The sequence below is a fragment of the Candoia aspera genome, chromosome 3 (genome assembly GCF_035149785.1).
Source record: "Candoia aspera isolate rCanAsp1 chromosome 3, rCanAsp1.hap2, whole genome shotgun sequence".
Classification (NCBI taxonomy): domain Eukaryota; kingdom Metazoa; phylum Chordata; class Lepidosauria; order Squamata; family Boidae; genus Candoia; species Candoia aspera.
This window is the reverse complement of record NC_086155.1, coordinates 201,049,030-201,069,959: the sequence shown is the minus strand read 5'-3', so window position 1 is coordinate 201,069,959 and position 20,930 is coordinate 201,049,030. Positions and strand designations below refer to the sequence as shown.

At 41.2% G+C, this 20,930-nt stretch overlaps 1 protein-coding gene across 1 annotated transcript in view; it reads left to right on the top strand.

Moving 5' to 3' along the window:
- ST3GAL1 (ST3 beta-galactoside alpha-2,3-sialyltransferase 1) overlaps positions 1 to 20,930 on the top strand; it is a 106,073-nt gene that overhangs the window by 70,258 nt on the left and 14,885 nt on the right. The window contains exons 3-5 of the mRNA XM_063299698.1: positions 11,546 to 12,333; positions 16,468 to 16,664; positions 17,718 to 17,897. Of these exons, the coding sequence (XP_063155768.1) occupies positions 12,022 to 12,333; positions 16,468 to 16,664; positions 17,718 to 17,897 (689 nt within the window). The 5' untranslated portion in view covers positions 11,546 to 12,021. The remainder of the gene's footprint in view (positions 1 to 11,545; positions 12,334 to 16,467; positions 16,665 to 17,717; positions 17,898 to 20,930) is intronic.

Here is a 20,930-nt window from a genome sequence, read left to right as displayed (position 1 = left end):
GAATGTCTCCAGCCCCCTTTCAAAACCATCTAAATTGGTGGCCGTTCCTACATGTAATGACAGTGAATCCTATACATTAACTAGGTGTTGTACAAAAGCTTACTTCCTTTTATGTCTAGGATGTCCCCAAATTAATTGCACTAGATAACCTTGAGTTCTAACACGAGAAAACAAGAAAATGCCCACATTTTTCATATCCTGCACGATTTCTGCTTCTTTTGTCACGTCTCCCATCCCAACTTCTCTCTGATTGAAAAAGGCCTAGACAGGGTAGACTTTTTTTGGAGGGAAGCTGCTCAAACATCATGATAATTTTGGCTGGAAGGGGCTTGCCTTTTTTCCAATGGAGAGGAAAGGCCACCTGGCTGAGGATTGTTATAGGAATTGCAATTTCTCCATCTAGAGAAGCTCCAGAAGAGAGACCATTTCTTAGGGCTCTTCCTCGTGGCTGTGTTAAGGGGCTTTCCTCCTTTCCTTTAGTTAGACCTTGTAGAAGGAGCCCATGGAATATGCAGAATGGCATTGCCGTAGGCAAAACACGCTGCCCTCCCCACGATTAATAAAAACAGTAGAAAGTATGGCTGCCCCAAACTCCTTCTCAGCAGAAATGGTGGGAAACTATAATGCAGTTGTTTGGGACAGAACGATATAGTTGGCAGAACTTGGGTCTTTCCCAGTTTAAACTGACTTTCAATGCAGTCCAGGACTGGTGCTTTCTGTGGAGATGATGGTTAAGGTAAATGTGGTTCTTCTTCAAAAGATTGCTAAATGGGTTTCTCAGAAGAGGTCTGGGACCACTCCTGTGCCCATCAGAAGCCAGCGTGATGCCCAAACAGTGCTTGTCAAGATGCTGGTCAGACATTCCCCAGGGGGCTGCCACTGCAGAAACCAGGAGTCTGGTTTCTCTTGCAGTCCATGCTAGCATGGTCTGGAAGATAATGCCCAGCACCTGGAGAGGGAGAGCATGCCCTAGCAGCCAAAACTGCCCAGTAGGAGCTGGGCAGTTCCCAGCCCCCAATTGTATAATCCCAACCTTGGCAAGGATCATCGTAGATTGCTCGTACAGCAAGCCTTGGGTTGGGAGAAGGGGGAAAATGCAGTGTTAAAACTGAAGCAGCTGCAGAGGAATTAGGTTATGTTATTAAGACATGTGTTCTCTAAAAACAATTGGGGAAGCATCAGGAGGATAAGCCCCTAAGCATTGATATGAGCCAGCATGCAAATCTGTTTATTAATGGTGATGTAATGAAACTGCCTTAAAACAGAATGAGAATATTGGTACATTTAGCTCTGTGTTTTCTACTGTGGTTGGCATTGTGACAGTCCAGCATAGAAAAACATGGAAGGACTGAATTGACAGAACTTGGGAAAATGTAGGGACTGTAGCAAGATCCTTTCCTTGATCTTTTTCATTTGGTTTGTTTAGAGCTGTTTGGTTTAAATCACCAGCAAGCCAGATCCACTTCTCCGGCTAGCTGGTTCTAAGCCTACCAGGAAGTCTGGAGATTGGAAAGGTGGGAACCATTGCTTTATTTCAATGGTTTAGGTCACTGAATGGTTTAGTGGTAACCCTGAGCAGATTTCCTTCTGATGAATGAGGCTTTGCTAGTTCCTGCCCCAGTACATTGTTAGACCCATGTGTTTCAACTTTGGCGACTTTAAGATGTGTGGTCTTCAACTCCCACAATTTCCCTTGCTGGTTGGGGAATTCTGGGAGTTGAAGTCCACACACCTTAAAGTCGCCAAGGGTGAGAAACACTGGTGTAGACAAAAATAAGAATTTGAAGAGGGCTGCAAGAGAAGGAGTTTCTTCTTCTTTATAACCAATCAGTTCAGGTTCAGTTCTGAGGACTCCCTGGCATCATTTCTTTCGAAACAGGCCTGCAAGTCTCCACGTGAACTGGTTAGAGTCACCTATTTAAAATGACCTGATCGATGAAGAAGAGACCTTCAAATGAATGGAAGGAACCTGGCTGAGTTTTAAAAACTGAAATTGCAAAAGCTCAAAGTATCTTGGGAGCCAGTTCTCTTTTGAAGCTACCCAGTTGACAACCATTGCAACATTACAAACAGTGTGCTTTTCCGACTATGAAAAGGGACACCTTTTCCTTCTTCTTTTCTCTCTCCCCCCACCATCTAAACCAGCTTAAGAATTCAGGAAGGGGGGCAGCAGATTAAAAAGTGACAGTTTTCAGGTCCTTTTAGAAGCCTGACAACCCATACAACAAAAACCCAATAGAGAACAAATGGTTGGGGAGCTTAAATAGCTTTTCTACACAAAGGAAAAATATCACAACCACACAATGGCAGCTGGATGGTGGTGAGTAGGTTATGGGCTTCAGTGTGCTCTTCTCTTCCACCAAAGCAAAGCAGAAGACACAAAAGAAAGAAACATCTTCCAGGGAGCATTACATCCATGACATTCCATTTAAGGAGGTATATAGGGAAATGGACCCTGAGTCCAGCACTGCAGTAGCCTTTTTTTTTCCATAGAGCTTTATTCATTTTCAAGATATAATTAAAAGACAAAATACAGAATATAGAACAGATAGAATTCAAGTCTAAAAAAGAAACAAGAGAAGCTAAAACAGTGCAGGAATAGACAGAAAAACATAAAAGGCAGGTGGCTTCTGACCTTCTCCAACACAGATATAAAAGCACTTAAAAGTTCATCTCTTGCTATTAATTAAACACTTAGTAACATTATTTCTCTAAAATCAAACCATTTAATCATCAAAACCAAAATCAGAACTTCATTCTTTTCCATTACAAGCAAGTAGTCCAAAAGCAGCTTCCAAATAGAAACAAATCCAGTTACAGAGTTTTCTCTTATCAGTGCTGTCAGTTTAGTCATTTGCGCCAGTCCCATTAACTTAACCATCCAGTCCTCCGTAAATGCTGGATTTACACTTAAATTCTCTTAACGGTGTTTCTGCATCTTTGTGACAAGCAAAAATATTTAAATTATAATTCTTTCATCAGGAATTGACAGACTAGAAGACACGTCTTTAAATTTTTGCTAGTCAGACCACTAGCAAAGGGACATCTTGATAAGCTTTTTCACAACTTGGTTCGACAGGAATGTCACATGGATGTGCCCTTGCATCATTTTATTTATCTTTCCAGATAAAAGGGCCAGCCCTAAACTGTTCCAAACACAAGGTAGAGCTGAGGACAGGTAACCCTTGATCTTGTCATGGGGCTGAGGGCAGTATGAGCCAAAAATATCAGAAGGCTTTAGATGTATATAGGGTGAGAGCTCACGGTCAAGATCTGGGTGAATTTTCCAGGTCACTCTTGGCCTCCCCTGGCTATTTATAATGCTGCTTTGCTTAGTAATACCCAGGTGGCTCCTAGCCAGATGCAAGGCATGCATGGAATAGTATTACAGTATGCCTCAGAGTTAAGGTTACTGGTTGGCTTTTTGCATCTCAAGCTCATAGTTTTTCTAAATGTCTTCAGGACAAGCGAGATGTGAACATACTGCAAGTTAGTATCAATTCAGCATGCTTTTGACTACTCCAGATAATGCAGAGTTACCTTTCTGATAGGCATCCTTTACATAAACAGGCCAGACAATTGGTACAGACTCAGTGTAAAATAATCCTTAGAACATGGTAGAGAACCTGTAAGCCTACATATATTCCTTAATGGCAATTCCTAGCAGACCCACCTATCTTGACCAATGCTGAAGGATCTTGGGAGTTGTACATCAACAGCATCAGGGATACCAGAAGTTCCTCACAACTTCTTTGCAACACCGAGCTGGGATACCCTTTAGTTCAAGAATGGACAATCTTTTGGTGGCTGGGGCTGTGCTTTTTTCTTTGGTTTTTCCACTTGCCAAGGATATGTCAGCGATGCGAAGGCAAAACTTTCAGCTCTTTCTCTTCTTCAGCATGAGCCCAAGAAAAGCTGTGTGAGAGAAGAACACAAACTATTCACTCAGTCTGTGCATATGATCCATATCTTGTCAAAAGCACGAATCATCCTTAGCTGTGTAAAGGTGCAGCTCCTTCAAGGCTCTCCTAACATCTGTTGGTCATGTGTGTCCATGTCCTGAACTGGCTTCCATCCATCCTGTCCTCCATATTTCTTTCCTCAAAGCCCTGCAAGCCACCATCTCATAAGATCAGCCTTTCTCAAATTTTTGACCCTGGAGGAACCCTTGAAATATTTTTCAGGCCTCGGGGAACCCCTGCCCATTCAGGCTCAAATACAGGCCAGAAGTTACAAAATTATTATATTTCTTTCATGGGTAGGCCTGCATAGATGCATGAACAGTGTTCTTCAACTAAAAATAAAGAATGAAACTTACCTCTCTAATGTGAAGTTGCCCAAATTTGAAATAATTTTTGAAATAAATCATGATCTCCCAGGGAACCCCTAGGGACCTCTTGTGGAACCCTGGTTGAGAAACCCTGCATATGACAATGAGCTCTTTCTGAGGAAGAATGTTTTTTAGGCTTCAAGGAGTGTCTATAGGTTTTAGTAGCAATTGACAACAGGACAACTCTCTGTAGACCATGCTTAATTTATATGCTTTTATCATTTCCTTAACATCTTACCGTTTTCCTTCATTTTTTTATTGAACTGCCTAGAAGTTTGTTAGCTGTCCCTCATTAGAGGACTTTTCTGATCTCCTGATCATCTAGTTTCCATTTTGCATTCAACTGCTGTTGGCTGCCCGGAAGATACACCAATTTAACTGGTGCCATAAAAATAAAAATTAGGCATAGAGAAACTGTTCCCTTGAGGTTGAATAAATGTATTTATCGAAGAGTCCAAGGCACAATGCTTCTCAAAAGACCTTGGCTACCAGGACAAATCTATCTTCAACCATTTGGGCAGAACATTCTGCTGTTTTTTAAAAACGAAAAACAAAACAGGAAAAAAGTCATTTATTCTTCTAAATGCCAAATGAACACGTAGTAGAAAAGGAGCGACAGTGATAAGCAAAAAGAGGCCAGTTTCCTTCCTTCTGTGAAAAATACAAGAAAGCAGATTTTGACATTTGAGGACCTTCTACAAATAGACAGTGGTTTTCACTAACTGAAAAAAAAAGTTAAATATGTGTACTAAATTGCAGCCAAATTGTTTTCTTTACAGAGAGAACTCTTGCATAAATGCTGGTCTTTTAAAAAAGTCTTCAGCAAAAGGTCACCCTCTGTTTCAATAAGCCTCCTATTCAAAACAAAACAAAGGGGAAATTTTAAAAAATGAAAGCCATCTCACTTTACAAAATTTTAAGCTGGGTGGTTGCATTATTGATGTACGGCTGACCGACACTCCTACGTCAGCCTTGACTGCTCTGTGAGTGCATTCAGTGGGGTTGCAATGCAAACAAACTGAGCGGGAAGTAAAACTTGTTGAATGCATGGGGGATTCCTTGAAAGAAGCCTTACTGGATTTCAGAGTCAACATGTAGATCAGCTTTCCCCAATGTAAGCCCTCAAGAGGTGTTGCACTTGCGGTGTTCCATAATTCCCAGTCAGCAAGGTGGGGAAATTTGACTTTTAAGATAGTAATGTAGGGTTGTTGTTTTTTTAATATACTAGTTATAAAAGCAGAAATTTGCAGCAGTAAATGTAACATATATTTTCTTCTCACCCAAGTTATAAAGCAGGTCAAGAAGGGAATATATGTCTCTTGCTGTAAACTTCTGATTAAAAGAACGCCACAGGGGACTGAGATGTGGAATAAACCAACTTTATTTAAGACAGTGGCTGGATTCCCACATCATTCTAAGCTAAAATATGGCTCATTCTATTATGCCTTTGAGTGGTGTCAGAAACTAGCCATTGTGGTTTGCTGAATATGATTTATGGCCTGGAAAGAAGCATTAACCCAGCCAGTTGTGGCATATTCAACAAACCCTAGCTAAACAAACCGTAGCTGAATCCACCTGTACTCTCTGTGCAATCATTCTGCTAATCAGGAATCCACCTAACAGTAGTATCATCTGGCCTATATTTACCATTTTATTAATGAGGACATTATGAGGCAGTCTGTCAAAGGTTTTGCCGAGTTCCAGCTGCGCTATGCGTCTGTGGCATTCCCCTGACTACTAAGTCCACTTCAACTCTTATCACATCGCTACATTCCTACCCAAGTGCTCACGCACGGGCTGTTGAGTCATCTGCTCCACTAGTTCAAACAGTCAAACAGAGCTGTAATTTCTTGAAACTCTCTCTCCTTCTCTTTTACACAGATAGCATTGCTCCAACTAGCCCTCTTTTCTCAAAGCCCCCAACAATTTCCTTTGGGGTGGAATTTAGCAGGACCTATTTAAAAGGCTGTTGAGAGGTGGGGCCCCAGTGCCTTTGCTTGTTTTCTTCTTACTGGTTCCATCTGAAATCCAAGCCTTTAAACAGAACCTTGGGGAATGGCGAGGGAGGGAGGGAGGGAGGAAATGCTTGGTTTAAAAGGCAGCAGCTACAGCTGTTAACAAACAAGTGTTCTGCTGGCTCTGTCAAATCCTTGGTGCTCTCTTGCTGCACGTGTCCAATAAATGCACAGCGCTAGCCTTGGAACCCTTGACACCCCAAGAAGTAACCTCTTCCCTTTGCTTTTCATCCTTGTCAGCACCACAGCGAGCTGGGTGCGTGCAAAGGGCTGATTTGTATAAAGCAAGGGGGCATTCCTAAATGCCAGGCAGAGCTCTGTCAGCAACGGCTGGAAGACCCTCTCTCAGAGCTGGGAGCAAGGGTCTGCTTTAACCAAAGAGGTCTCCCCAGAGATGGCGCTCCTTTATCGATAGGTAGACCATAAGCCTATCGATAAAGCATGCTGCAGTTGTGTTCATCCCAGGTTTATTAAAGATTGAGTATTCACACAACATGCTAATCTTGGGTGGTGTTAGCTTTAGAACAATTGTCGGAGGGACAGTTGTGTATGCTGCCTTGAGCTTCTGGAGGAAAGGCAGGATCGAAGTCTGACTCTTACCCTTCTTCTAACCAGAAAACTCCCTGCTATGTCACTTGAAAATGTACTTTGTGATTCTCTTTGGGTAGGGATCCAGCTGGCAAACTCTGTGACTTGCGCTATGTATGCCTGTGTTTGCAGTGTCCTGCCTCTTCTTCTGTACAGCCACAAAGTAGGTTCTGTTTATTGACGCAGCACTGGAAAGTGGCTCCTTAGCTATCCTGTCCTTCATTGCGCAGGGGGGTAGTCATGTTAATTTGATAGAACAAAAAGAACGGGGAGATTTGTGATGTCTTAAAGTTCTCGTCAACTTCAGCTCAACTCCTTGTTGCTTCATAGACAGGTTGTCCTTGCTTAATGGCCATTTGTTTGGTGATGGTTCAGACTTAGATGGTGCTGAAAAAACTGACTTGCGACCGGTCCTCACACTTTTGACCATCACAGCATTTCCCAGTGACGTGTTCATGATTTGGGCACTTGGCAACCGGTTTGCATTTATGACCATCACGGTGTCCTGTGGTCACATGATCACCATTTTTTACCTTCCCGGCCAGCTTCTGGCGAGCAAAATCAGTGGGGAACCACATGATTTGCTTAACGACCACGTGGTTCGCTTAACACCCATGGTGATTTGCTTAACAACCACTGCAAAAAAGGTCGTAAAATCAGGTTGGATTCGCGTAATGACTGTTTTGCTTAGCAGCCAAAATCTGGGTCCCATTTGTGGTCGTTAAGTGAGAACTACCTGTATGTCATTCTCTTGGCAAAAAATATAGACGTGGTTTGCCATACTTTTTTTTTTCCCTGAAATTTTCTGTGGTCTCCCATCCCAAGTACTAACCACATTTGAAGCTGCTTAACGTTTTTTAGATTAACCAGAATCACTTAGGTGATGCTACTCACTGAGACTGTAATATCTTGAAGATTAATACGTTACATTAGTATGGCATAAGTTTGTCTGGTTAATGATAGCCTCATCCCTCTTCTGTGGACTTGGGGCAGCAGTTGTTTATTCTCCAGGATTTGCTGTGTGAAGATCAGCTGTGATAACCATGAGCAATTCATTAGTTGGATTGACAATAGTGGGAAAGGCAAAGCAGAGCCAAGACACCTGCATGGGTGCAAAAGTGGGGGTGGGGGCAGACCAGGCAAGGAAGCTGAACAGGTTCGTCTGCTGTGATTTATGGCCGAACTTCATCCCAGCTTTTGCTGGTAATTTGTGATGAAGGCCAGGCCATATCGCAAGAATGGCATTTCCACATCTTTCAGAAATTATTTGACTCTCCGTGATGAAATTCCTTTTGGCCTTCCATCTGTCATGCTAAGGCCAAGTTTGTCTTGTGGAAGGGGGCTCTTCTATTTATTTCTTCTTTTTTTTTTAATGTCATGGATTAATCAAACAAGCCTTGCCAAAGATGCAGGCAAGTACTGAGAGAACTGAACAAGTACCAGGTGAGATGTTCTTGAACTGCTCTTTTGAGTACAATACTTTGAACCAGGAGTAGGCTACTTTTAGAACATTTTTTTAGATTTTTCTTTCTTTTTTTTTTGTAATTATTAGAATAACAATAACTAAGAATGGTGATCAAGATGCACTAGAAATGACAGATTCAGTTTGAATCTGTCAAATTTTATTGACAGATTTTTTTTTTACACTTATTTACAAAAGTAACACTTATTTACTTTTTATTTACTGGGATGGGAGACCACAGAAAATTTCAGGGAAAAAAAAAGTATGGCAAACCACGTCTATATTTTTTGCCAAGAGAATGACATACAGGTAGTTCTCACTTAACAACCACAAATGGGACCCGGATTTTGGTTGCTAAGCAAAACAGTCATTACGCGAATCCAACCTGATTTTACGACCTTTTTTGCAGTGGTTGTTAAGCAAATCACCATGGGTGTTAAGTGAACCACGTGGTCATTAAGCAAATCATGTGGTTCCCCACTGATTTTGCTCGCCAGAAGCTGGCCGGGAAGGTAAAAAATGGTGATCATGTGACCACAGGACACCGTGATGGTCATAAATGCAAACCGGTTGCCAAGTGCCCAAATCATGAACACGTCACTGGGAAATGCTGTGATGGTCAAAAGTGTGAGGACCGGTTGCGAGTCAGTAAATAAAAAGTAAATAAGTGTTATTTACAAAAGTAAATTTTAAAAAATTACTGGCACAGTAATTTCCCCTCAATTTTGAAAGAAAACAGAACTAAAATAAGAGCAATAAGCTTAATAGAGGTTGAATACAACCATCTTATGTTCTGTTAAAAAAAAAAAAGTGGAGAATATAGATGGGAAATTGGACTGCTGTTATTCTCGGTCTCAGAGAAGCTTCAAAAAGTTTAAGAGCCCATATTACTATGCCATACAAGTAGAGATGTGAAGTTGCAGAGTGGGAAGAACAAAGGATGTCCACCCTCTCTCCATTGGTACACATTTCCATCTGAAAGTATTTACTTCCATGGATCTCTGTTCATGCAACTTTAAAGAAAAGGCACAGTTTCCCTTATTATTGCATGTAAAAGGCCATTAAGATTTACAAGACACATTTTGGGCTGCCTAAAACTCATTTTCTGAAACTGGTACCACTTTAACTCATGTGGTTTCGGTAGAACTAATGGATCTGGGTTGCAAAAATCTGGGTGACCACTCGATGACAAAACAGAATTAGAATGTTCTGTACCTCTTTGGGGCCATCTAGCATCTAGATTTTTGCTCCTGGGTCTGGTAATCCTAGTTTACGAACTTTGGCTGATTTTTAAATGAAGCAGGATGAGATCTGGTTACTGCATGGATGGGAGAAGCTACCAGGAAATCCTGGTATGTCTGTTGGAAGAAAGTCATAAAAGGAAGTTATATAAAAGTTATATATATTTCCTGTTCTATAAAGAAGTTACAAGCTAGATGGAGAAGCTAGATGTTTTCTAACATCTCAGAAAAAGATAATGGCAAACTACTTCTATATCTGTTGCTCAGAAAATTACCTGGATATATCTATAAAGTCATCAAAAGCTGAACTTGGCTCAGAGGAGGCATGACCATCACCTTTAACACATCAATGCCAGAAATATTTATTTTCATCTGGTAGTTGCCTTGGTACTATTCACTATGAAGCATATTGTTCTTGTTGTTTTATTGTAAGGTATTGTTGTTTTACAAGGCCCTAAACAATTAGAATCAATTTCTATTTTAAACCTACTCAGTTGTTCCATTCTGCAGAAGTATCTTTATTTTTGCATCAGAAGATGTTTTTCTTATTGGCATCATAGCCTCTTGATTTTCATTTAGTAGCAGTGAAGGCAGTACTGTACTATATGTGGAATGATCCCCTTATGGAGCTTGGACACACACTTCCACAAATGATTAAAAATCTCTCTCCATAATTTCCTAATTGCCATACTAAGGACCAGGAACACAAATCACTGCCTCATAAATCTGTCACAAACTCTATGGTAACAAAAATCTCCTTGTCCCCACACTACGGAAAAAGGAGAGGAAATGAATTGTTTGTGTGTGTGCATTAAATTCAATATAGCTAATGTGATTAAGCAATGGTGTTCCCCGTAGTAACATATGGCTGCGAGAGCTGGACCATAAGGAAGGCTGAGCGAAGGAAGATCGATGCTTTTGAACTGTGATGTTGGAGGAAAATTCTGGGAGTGCCTTGGACTGCAAGAAGATCAAACCAGTCCATCCTCCAGGAAATAAAGCCAGACTGCTCACTTGAGGGAATGATATTAAAGGCAAAACTGAAATACTTTGGCCACATAATGAGAAGACAGGACACCCTGGAGAAGATGCTGATGCTAGGGAGAGTGGAGGGCAGAAGGAAGAGGGGCCGACCAAGGGCAAGGTGGATGGATGATATTCTAGAGGTGACGGACTCATCCCTGGGGGAGCTGGGGGTGTTGATGACCAACAGGAAGCTCTGGCGTGGGCTGGTCCATGAAGTCACGAAGAGTCAGAAGCGACTGAATGAATAAACAACAATGTGATTAATCCCCTGTGTATTTAATCCTTTCCTTGTTCTACCATATTAAAAAATGCAAAAATTGGTGGCAGATTTTAGAGACACCCAAAGATGAGTGGGGGGGCCACGGATGCTTAACTGAAGCAACCTTGAAGAAAAAATGTTAGACTAGGCAACCTAAAAAAAGCCTGTTTGATGTGGGGAGCAAATAAAGATTAGTCCTTTGTGTGGGGCAGATGAAGATTTACTGGGCTCTCTCCCTTATGTTTAATCCTGTTACCTTTGCCTTTGTTATAAACAGCCAGTAAAAATAAAATGGCTACCACTTGTGGCTTAATGAAAGAGTCCATGAAATGCATACAAAGCTATACTTCAGACTGCGCCACTGGAGTGTGATTGGCCAAAGACCACAATAAACATTCATTCATTTGTAACAGTTGTCTGCCATTCAACTAGCCGGAGGTGTGGGACATTGTGATGTTGCAAGTCTTTATGTAAAATTCTTGCAATTCAAGAGGCGCTTGTTGGGAAGAAGAGAACAGTTTGATTTCCATTCATCTAAAACAGGGGTAGGGGATTAGAAAATACATTTTGCAACCATATATTAAAAGGCACCGTGAAATTCTCCTTTCTCTTTTGTGTTTCCAGGTAGAAAAGGAATTCCATCAGCTTACAAGATGGAGGTTTTGACTACCTATTCCTGATGACCTGGCTCTGTATAAGTTCTAACCAGCAATTTTACTGAAATATATACTGTATATATATATTTTTTGGGAAATAGTGTTTTTCTTACCAAAGCCTGAGCTTGCTGATAATTCCTTCTCAAAAGGAAAATTACAATGGTTGTGTTTTGATTCCACTTTTGGAAGGAGAAATTAGTAGCTGTTCAAGGAGAGGGGAAGGAGTTAAAATGCAAAGACGCATTTTTGTCCTACCTGCTTGCAGATGAAAAGGAGAGAAGGTTTTGCTTCATTTTTGTAGCTCAAGAACACCATCTCCAGGGCTGTTCCTTAGAGGAAGCAGCTACTAGTGGCCTAAACAAAGATTTTGGGTTCCTTTTTTATTCCCACCCCCTACTTGTCTAGTCTTCTCGGGCACTTGCATAAAGGAACCCATCGGTCGGAATGGTGGCCCTTCGGAACAGGAGCCTGAAAATGTTTTCTCTTGCCTTACTTTTCATCATCACCATCACGTCGTTCCTGCTCAACTACACAAACAGCACGGTGTCTGCTGCCTGGGATCCCAAGCAAATCATGTACCAAGTTTCGGAGCAGGTTAAAAAGCTGCTGCAATATTCCTGGAGGCCGTGCAGCTGTAACACCTGCATTTTGGAACAAGCCTCACCCTGGTTTGACGAAAGGTTCAACATAACTATGCAACCCTTCTTAACCACCCGGAATGCCTTCATACCCCAGGAGAACTACAAATGGTGGCTGGTGAGTAGGAACGGGATGATGGAGAGGAGGGAGATGCAGTGGTTGAAATGTGGCTCTTTTGGCCCAGGGATGAGCTACTTGAGGTTCATGGCCCACATCTTTCTCCATAGAACAGGCACTAGGACAATTATGGGTGGGCCACCAGATTCGCCACAACCTTTTCTTGTTGTTGTTGCAGAGAATGTTCGTGGACCATAGTTAAAGAAAATAATTAGTTCCTCCGTTTTGAGTTAGGCAGCACAAACACTGTAGGGTATGTTTACCCAGCATACACACACACACACCCTCTTTCTCATACACACACAATGCACAGTGTTCATTTACATTCTAGGAAAATGCAGGATATTCTGGCTCCATCCATGTGAGTAGCATCTCTGCAGCTATGTTTATTGTTTTTTATTTTTATTTATTTTATTAAGTTTACCCACCACCCATCTCCCCCTAAGGAGGGATTCTGGGCAGTTTACACCAAAGATAAAAGCATTAAAATACCATATAAATATAAGTACAAATATAGTATTGAGCATAAATACGATATAAAATCCAGATGATGATAATAGTTGGAATATCTAAAGGGGCCATTTTAGAGCACTAACCATTCCATTGTTATTATTTTATTTAAATCGTTTATAGAGCTGGCCAACTCACAGCAGTGACTCTGGGTGACGTACAAAGATTAAAACCATTGTAACAGCAGAGACTCATGAGATGTACCCCCAAAACAGAACCTTGTCACCAACCCAGCTCATCTAATTGCCTGGCCCTAAAGCATGCAGAGCCTTACAAAAGGATAAAGAGGGGGGGCCTTGTCACCCCCTCCCTTGCAGCCCTTACATTATCTAAGAATTTTAAGTGGGAGGTTCTGAGACCCCATAAGGGGGAGCTCTCTTATTTTTAAAAGTGTGTCATATAAGCTTGTAAGAAAATTCAGTAAACAGTCCTATTGCATTGAGGGTAGAAAAACAGTCTCCTTTCAGTCCATGGAGACATCTGTGTAGATTTTGTGGCAACAATATGGAAGTGGCCATTACTGTCTCCTGTTTTGTCTTTCTTAAAACTTTCCAGTCTAGCCTTTAGCTTTCCAGGTTTCATGGCAGCTTCCCATCCACATAACTAGGTTTAATCCTACTTAGCATATATATGAGCTCGACAAGGTTAGCTGAGTGTTGCAACCTTGCTAGGCTCATCAACAGAGTACAAGATCACATCTATTAGGTTGCTGGATATCCATGAACTTGATATTTGTGGCAACCCTGTGCATGGAAAGATGATCATATCAAAGTCCCAATTCTCTGTTAGTTCACAGATATATAACTGTGAATAACTGCACATTTTGAGTAAGTTAAGCAATTCTCTCTCACACCTGCAACGGGTCTATTTTCCAGTGAAGGTTGGAATGAAAGACAGAAGAAGAGAAATTCTTAAGATTTTCAGACAAGGTGAAGAATACATAGAAAGTGTATTTATGAATATTTATGAAATATTGTAAGAGTTTATTTCTTTTTTGTTTTTAACATTTTGTAAGTGTTCTTTCCTAAATGATGTACTGCAAAATAATATTTAAACTTCTTCCACCAACCATAGCTCATTGACTTTGGAGATACTCCTTCAAAGCAACGTTTTGCTCAGCTGCTTTCTTATACCTGGAAAATAAAAGTGTACATTTAAACTTTTAAAAGTAACTGTTTTTTTACATTATTTTACAAGTATTTTGTGGCTCCCTTTTATAGTCTAATCCTCCTGTAGGGACTAACACAATACCATATAAAATACTTGAAAAGTTTACAGCTTTATTTGAAATCCCCAGTTACATATTCAAGGCCTTGCAAAAAAAAAAAAAAAATGAAATAAAACAAAAGCTTAAAAGCATCACCAGAAATAGTTTAACAAGTTAGCATCACCCAACTTCAAATAATGAGCTGTTGGAAAAAATTTAAATGGTTGCAGTGAAGACCCTTTTGCTAGGGGGTGGGGGTGGGGTTGGAAGCAATCTGAATGAAATTTTATGGCTTAACAAGCAATTGCACAAGGAGAGAATTTCATAGCTGGTGGCACCCATTGAAATTTCCAGCTTCTTCATTTCCACAAGTCCAACTGATTTCATCGCTAGGCCTCCAAAACCGAACCTGTGCAGACAGTTCATACAGCGGAAGCCGGTCCTTTGACTTTATTAAACTCCCAGAGCAAAAGCAATGTAAAAAGATGAGCCTTGCTCACACTGACAACCTTACTTTAGCTTTCAAGTCCTAAAGCAAGGGGGGCTGAAACTGTACCTCCCACCCAAAGACATGGGTGGGCTCCCCCAAGGCCCTCCAAACATTGCTGCCAAATCATAATAATATAAAAGACATGGGAAATGATTAAATACACAGGTGTATTCCTATGAACTTTAATGAATTACGTGAAAATGAAGCCAAATGCAGGTCTTGTTCTAGCCTTGAGTATTTTAGGACAGCAGATCCAGACATAACACTCCAAGGTTGGCCTCAGTTTGAAATTGCATACCTGCCTTAAAACCTTTCATGGTGCTAACACCGCCAAATAATTTACTCAACAGGTGGTAATGGGGTGGCCAATCTGTTTTTTATTTAAAGGCTGTTTTTCCTCTAAGAGCATAAGGTGACCTACATGGCACTTCTTTCTCCATTTGCCCCACAACAACCCAGTGAAGCAGGTGGGGATGAGAGCCAGTGCCTGGCTCAGAATCACAGAGTTTCTGCAGCTAAGGGTGGGCTTGACCTTGGGGCTCCCTAGTCATTGCCCAACACTTGAATCACCATAGTTTTATGGCCTTTTGCTCCAAGAAGCCTTGTCTTGTTCCTTGGTCTAGCTCAGTGTTTCTCAACCTCCACAACTTTAAGATGTGTGGACTTCAACTTCCAGAATTCCCCAGCCAGCGTAGCTGGAGAATTCTGGGAGTTGATGTCCTCACAGCTTAAAGTTGCTAAGATTGAGAAACACTGGCCTAGCTGCTCTTCATGGACAGGCAGTAGATGTATGCCAAGTCCTGGAACAGTTTGCTTCTGTGGTATCCCACTTCTGAACCAAGCTGTCCTTGAAAGGTTTCTGGCAGACAGTGTCTTCAAATGTTATTAAATCGATCGTGAGAGCAAAGAGCTTGCCAACCCCCCCAAAGGATCAATACCACTGAAGGCAGCAACTGGATTTTTACCGTCTTTAGTTTGACCAGCTGATTCATTTCTGATTTCCAATTATAACTGGGTTTGGGGGAAAAACACCAACAGCTTCTGAAATCATGTTGGCTTGTAATAAATCTTTGTAAGGAACTGAGACAGCAAAGAGGGAAATATCAGCCAGGACTTGGAAGCTGCCTATGCCTATCCAAGAAAGATTGCTGGTTTTTTCCTGGCCTGTTTTGAACATGTGATGCTAAAATATTTTATTTATTTATTTATTGTTTTTTATCACTGCCCATCTCTCCTCAAAGGGACTCTGGGCGGTTTACAATAAAAACAAAGTTAAAATTTGATGCAATTATAAAAGCAATAAATATAAATAAACAATAAACAATAAAAATATAAAATATGTAAAAGTAATATATATATACAAATATAAAATATGTAAAAGTAAAATAAACTTTTCTAATCCATGGCTTACTGCATAAACCACTGGGACTGGGTTCATAATGATCTAAACCAAAGAAATAATCGCTTAGCCCAATATAAACCAGGTTTATAGTTGAAAAATACAGTGTTATAAGCTACAGGGGTACTCTTACGTTGTTCATTAGCTTGAAGGCTTTATCATGGGTTCCATGAATGGGGTGGAAAAGACTCTGTGGCAAAGGCTGGGTCATGTTGAGGTTGGGAAAAGGAGTGCAGATTTTGGATTTACTCCAGTGATATCCCAGATGTAGCACCATAAGTGAGGTACTACGCTACCTGTAAAAGATGGCAGTGATAATCTTAGGGGCAGTAATGTGGACAGCTGAGCCCCCAGTGATGGAAGGAGGTAGATCCATAACTAATTGCACATTGTCATGGATCAAATAATTATGGCCCATCTGACTCAAAAGCCTTTATAGAGGTCCGACTTTGTCACATGAGGTGTTCTGACTTCCCGGTGTTCAAGCAGGGAACATTGTGGGAGTGAGTCCTACAATTTTCTCTACAGAAACTCCAGGGAGAAAGAAGTCCCAAGGGCATTAATGAGACCATCCAGGAACTCTTCAGCTTCATTCCAGGAGATTGGGATCACCTTTTGGAGAGGAGCAGTTCGCGGTGCCGGAGATGTGCTGTTGTAGGGAATTCAGGGAATCTTCGGCAGTCGCAGTACGGCCAAGAGATTGACACTCACGACTTTGTGTTCAGGTAAGTAGCTGCAAGGCACTGGGTTCAAGTAACCTCTCCTGAGGAGAGAGTAGCCTCCATCAATAGCAAGCAGTAGTAAGATGAATTGTTATCTTCCTTGCCCATGGCAGCCCTCCTTTGGAGGAGGCATAGGAGACCATGGCAGAAGAGAGAAGAGGCAGAATTCCACTTAGACAAGACTGGACTCTCAAGAAACCATTCTAGTTTCTTCTCCATACCTTTCCTTCCTTTCTGCTCATGCCCTGCCACGTATGGACAAATTGTGTCCAAGAAACAAATAACTTTAATCCTCTTCTACCCATATGTTGCCAGTTTTTTAGGCCAGGGAGCCCTTCACACCTGCCAGAATTTTAAAAATCTCATGGATATCCTTGAACTATTCAACGAGAATTCCAAAATCTCAAAAGCAATTGAGCAAGGTCACCAAAATCTTCACCTTGCTCAAGTAGGTTTGCACAGGGCTTTTCTTTCAACACACAAACAAGGAAATGGTTTATTCCAGTAGCAGACTTAGATCTTCCCCTTATCACCCTCCTAATCCCAGATGAGCAATGCTCTGCTTCTTACTGAATGCTCAAAACATACCTTCTGTGAAATGAACTTTTCTTAACCACTGTTGTTCTCCTTTATTTGAACAAATTCCAGCCGCTTCTAGGAAATGAAGCTTTCTAACCACAGCTTCAAATAAGAGCCCCATATCTGTCTTTCAAGTTTGAGATATGCATTGTCCTAACTACCAGGAAACACACTGAGACAATGAACTGGTCTCTAATATTTATTACTAGTACTTAACAGGAATCCTAACAAACTGAAGAAGCGTGGGAAAAACCCAGACATATAACCCCCAAGGGTTAAGGCGGTCCCGATCTGTGTCTCTTTGAATGGCTGAACAGTTCCTCAGTGCTACGCATGCGCTTGACAGTCTGGGTGGGAGCCCCCTGCTCGCCATCCTTACTCATGACATGCATATGTAGCCAAGCTATGAGTGTTCCTCTTGTTTTTGACTGATATTTTCTTCTCATTCCTCTGTTTTTTTTTTCTTTTCTCCTGCAGAATGAACAAAGCTCCAACAGTGGGCTTCGAGCTGGACGTCGGCAGCAAAACCACTCATCACTTTGTCTACCCAGAGAGCTATCGAGAACTAGGGGAGAAGGTCAGCATGATTCTCATCCCATTCAAAATCTTAGACTTGCGTTGGGTCATCAGTGCCCTCACAAATGGCACCATCAATCAGTAAGTAGATCTGAGGAACAAGGACACTTGAGCAATCAAAGAACTGGATTCTTCTTCATGTTGAGTTTTTCTTTGGATAGTTGAGATGCAAGGTGGCAACAGGAGGGATGAACCTGAAAATTCAGGGGGAAATTGAAAGAAAATTCCTGGCCAAGCTGAAGAAGGGAGTTCTAAACTTTGGGAAAATCAATATATGCTTCTGCCTCCCCATTCCCCAATTAGAAATTAATCAAGCTGGTCTCCATTCTCTGGCCTTCATTCTTTAATGGCTCCTGCAATTTCTTCTTCTGTCTGGTCTTATTGTTTTGCTTTCTCTTCTGGACTGCTGGGAATATGTCCAGAAAGTTTGCCTGGTCTTAGTTACTTTGCTTAGAATTCTTTAAACATTATTTGACAAAGTTATGTCCTAGGGATTCCAGTTCATATGAAGCTGCATTAGGCTTGTCTTGGCATTGATCTTCTGCTCCAGGATGACTTTCTCTATGATTTCAAACATCTCCTCCATCACCACAGTGGAGCAGCAGATGTGCACCAACTCAATCCCATTTGATTTCCAATTCACCATGCCGTCTTTCTGGGTCAGACCTCCCATGGCAGCCCATGTCATGATTAAAAACATATCTTGTAGCTTAAATCATATCCGTAATTGGAAAAATATAAACAGCCTTCTAAATAATCTTGCAGGACACTTAGAGAAAAAAAACAATTTAAAATGGAGGCATCATCTTGTTATTCCATCCTTATCCAACCTAGTAGTCTCCAAATTTGCTGAGAGGATCATTCCCATATGCTCCAGCTACCTACAAACCTGGTTAGCAAGAAGAGGGTATGGTTGATTTAAGAAAAGGCCAGTTAATCTCTACTGCCCTTCAACAAAATCCCACAAACTGAAGACAACCTTGCTACTCTTAGTCACCAGATTAAAACAAGAAACAGAAAAACATCCGATGTCTGCAACTGTTGCTAACAAGTTACAAGAACTCAGGAGTAGATCTTGTTGAAGTTGGATTTCTTGCCATGCACCGATGATGGCTGCAAGATGTAGATGACTTTCTCATTCACATTTCCTTTGAGAGCCAGTATACTCACCAAATCCACAAAGAAATAAACCAAGCAGATAGCCAAATCATAAAAGTATAACATTAGCCCAATGGGTCACATTAGACCAATGTCCTGTTTCAGATGGTAGCCAATTGGATGTCTCCAAGTAGCCACAGGGAGGATCCATACCCTCTCTGTACTGGTGCCTAAACAGCAGGTATCCAGTAGTGCGTGGCCTCTGAACTTGGAAATTCTGTTTAGATAGCATGACAGATGCTCATTAAATGTATCCTAACAACTTTTCAAAGGCTTCTATACTCTAATGACTACTGTGCCTTGCGTGGCATCTCAGTGACTCAAAAATCAGAAGTAGAACTAATAAAGCAAAGCACTTTCAAGGGAAAATTTGCCAGCCTTCCCTTATTGTTGTCATTGGTAGAAGAATACTGTTAATAGTATCTAATCAAATTAAATGAAGAAAGATCCCCTTTTGAACTATCTTATATTAATGGACATCCCCATATTTCCTGTAAGTTCTGCATTGCATGAAAATGTCCTTTTTTGTGATTTCCTCTATCCTCTACCCTCTATAACACCAAGAAACTAAGCCAGGACAGCTATTATCTTAATGTCAAAATTGGGATATAATGTTTCTTAACTGGTTTTACATTAAAAGCACGCACACGTATACACTTGTGCAAACTTGGTGGGAACAGTGGCCTATCAGTGGTGCCTTCTTGTTTGACCAGGAGACACCTGTCTTCTTTGTATTGCACAGAATTTGTGCAATACAAAGGACCTTACGACCTAAAGGGTATAGGAGAAGGTTTCACATTCTTCTTCTTTGTGAGATCCAATTTTTTTTCCCTAGGCAGTGGCGCAAGTCGTGCACAATAGATTTGGCAAGTTGCAAAGGTTTCATCATTTGCAAAGTCCATGTTTCCTGACCAAACAAGGAAAGGTAGTAAATGCCTTCTCCTGCCTTTGTTTGTTCATGTATTGTTCATTCAAAATCCATTGAGAAACATTCTTTGGCAATCTTTTCTAAATTAACTTTAAACATTGCTTAAGTGCACCATGTTTATCGGTCCTCCCGCAGATACTTTTGACATCAAAAACCAACTGGACTTTTTCCAGTGAGGGGACCTATATTATGAAGTAAATTGCTGCTTGTAATTGAAGCAAATCTTTTCTTTATTACAGTTTAGAAGAGGGCTCAGAACTCATGTATTTTCTCAGGCCTTTTAAAGTTACTGGTTGCAGCTCTTGTGCTTTGTATCTGTTAGGTCGATTGCTAACTTTATAGCTGTTTTTATCATCTCCTGTAATCTACCCATAGTCACTAGGGAAGTGCACAGTGGCTAACTTTTCTAAAGGAATAGATAAAATATGAGGAATACTAGCGAGCTGCATGTGTTTTGGAGCGGGGACGGTTGGGGAGCAGAACCAGATGTTTTGGTTTAGCAGAGGAACCATCCTGGTTTGCAGTTTGCTGAAAGGAGAGTTATGGAAGAACATATTGGAAAATCTTCCCGTCCCTCACCAGGATTCCATTCTTCCATTCCATTCCATTCAACAACGCACTGAAGTCCTCAGTGGGATTTCCAGTGTGTTGTTGGAAAGAATCCACAAAGCCACTCCCAAGACCCTTACAGTGTGGACTGAAGCAATCTTGCCACAGACCTGCATCTTTTCCTATCTTTGCCTTGCCTGAATGGGAAATGGGGCTAGGAAATGAGATTAGGAACTGGTCATGTACAAAGGGATCATACATTTGAGGCTGTACGCTGGTGTCCCCTGTGCTGCACCATCTTCCATTTTGGACTTCCTGCATATGGAAGCTGCAGGAACTGAAAACTGTGTGGACAAAGGCATATCATAAGTTGGCACTAAGGCTGAAAAGCTGTAAGGCAGTTTAAGGAATAACAAAAGCAAAATAAGCTTCCAGAATGAGATAAATGGCAAACTGGAATGCAAAGATTTTATTTCAGA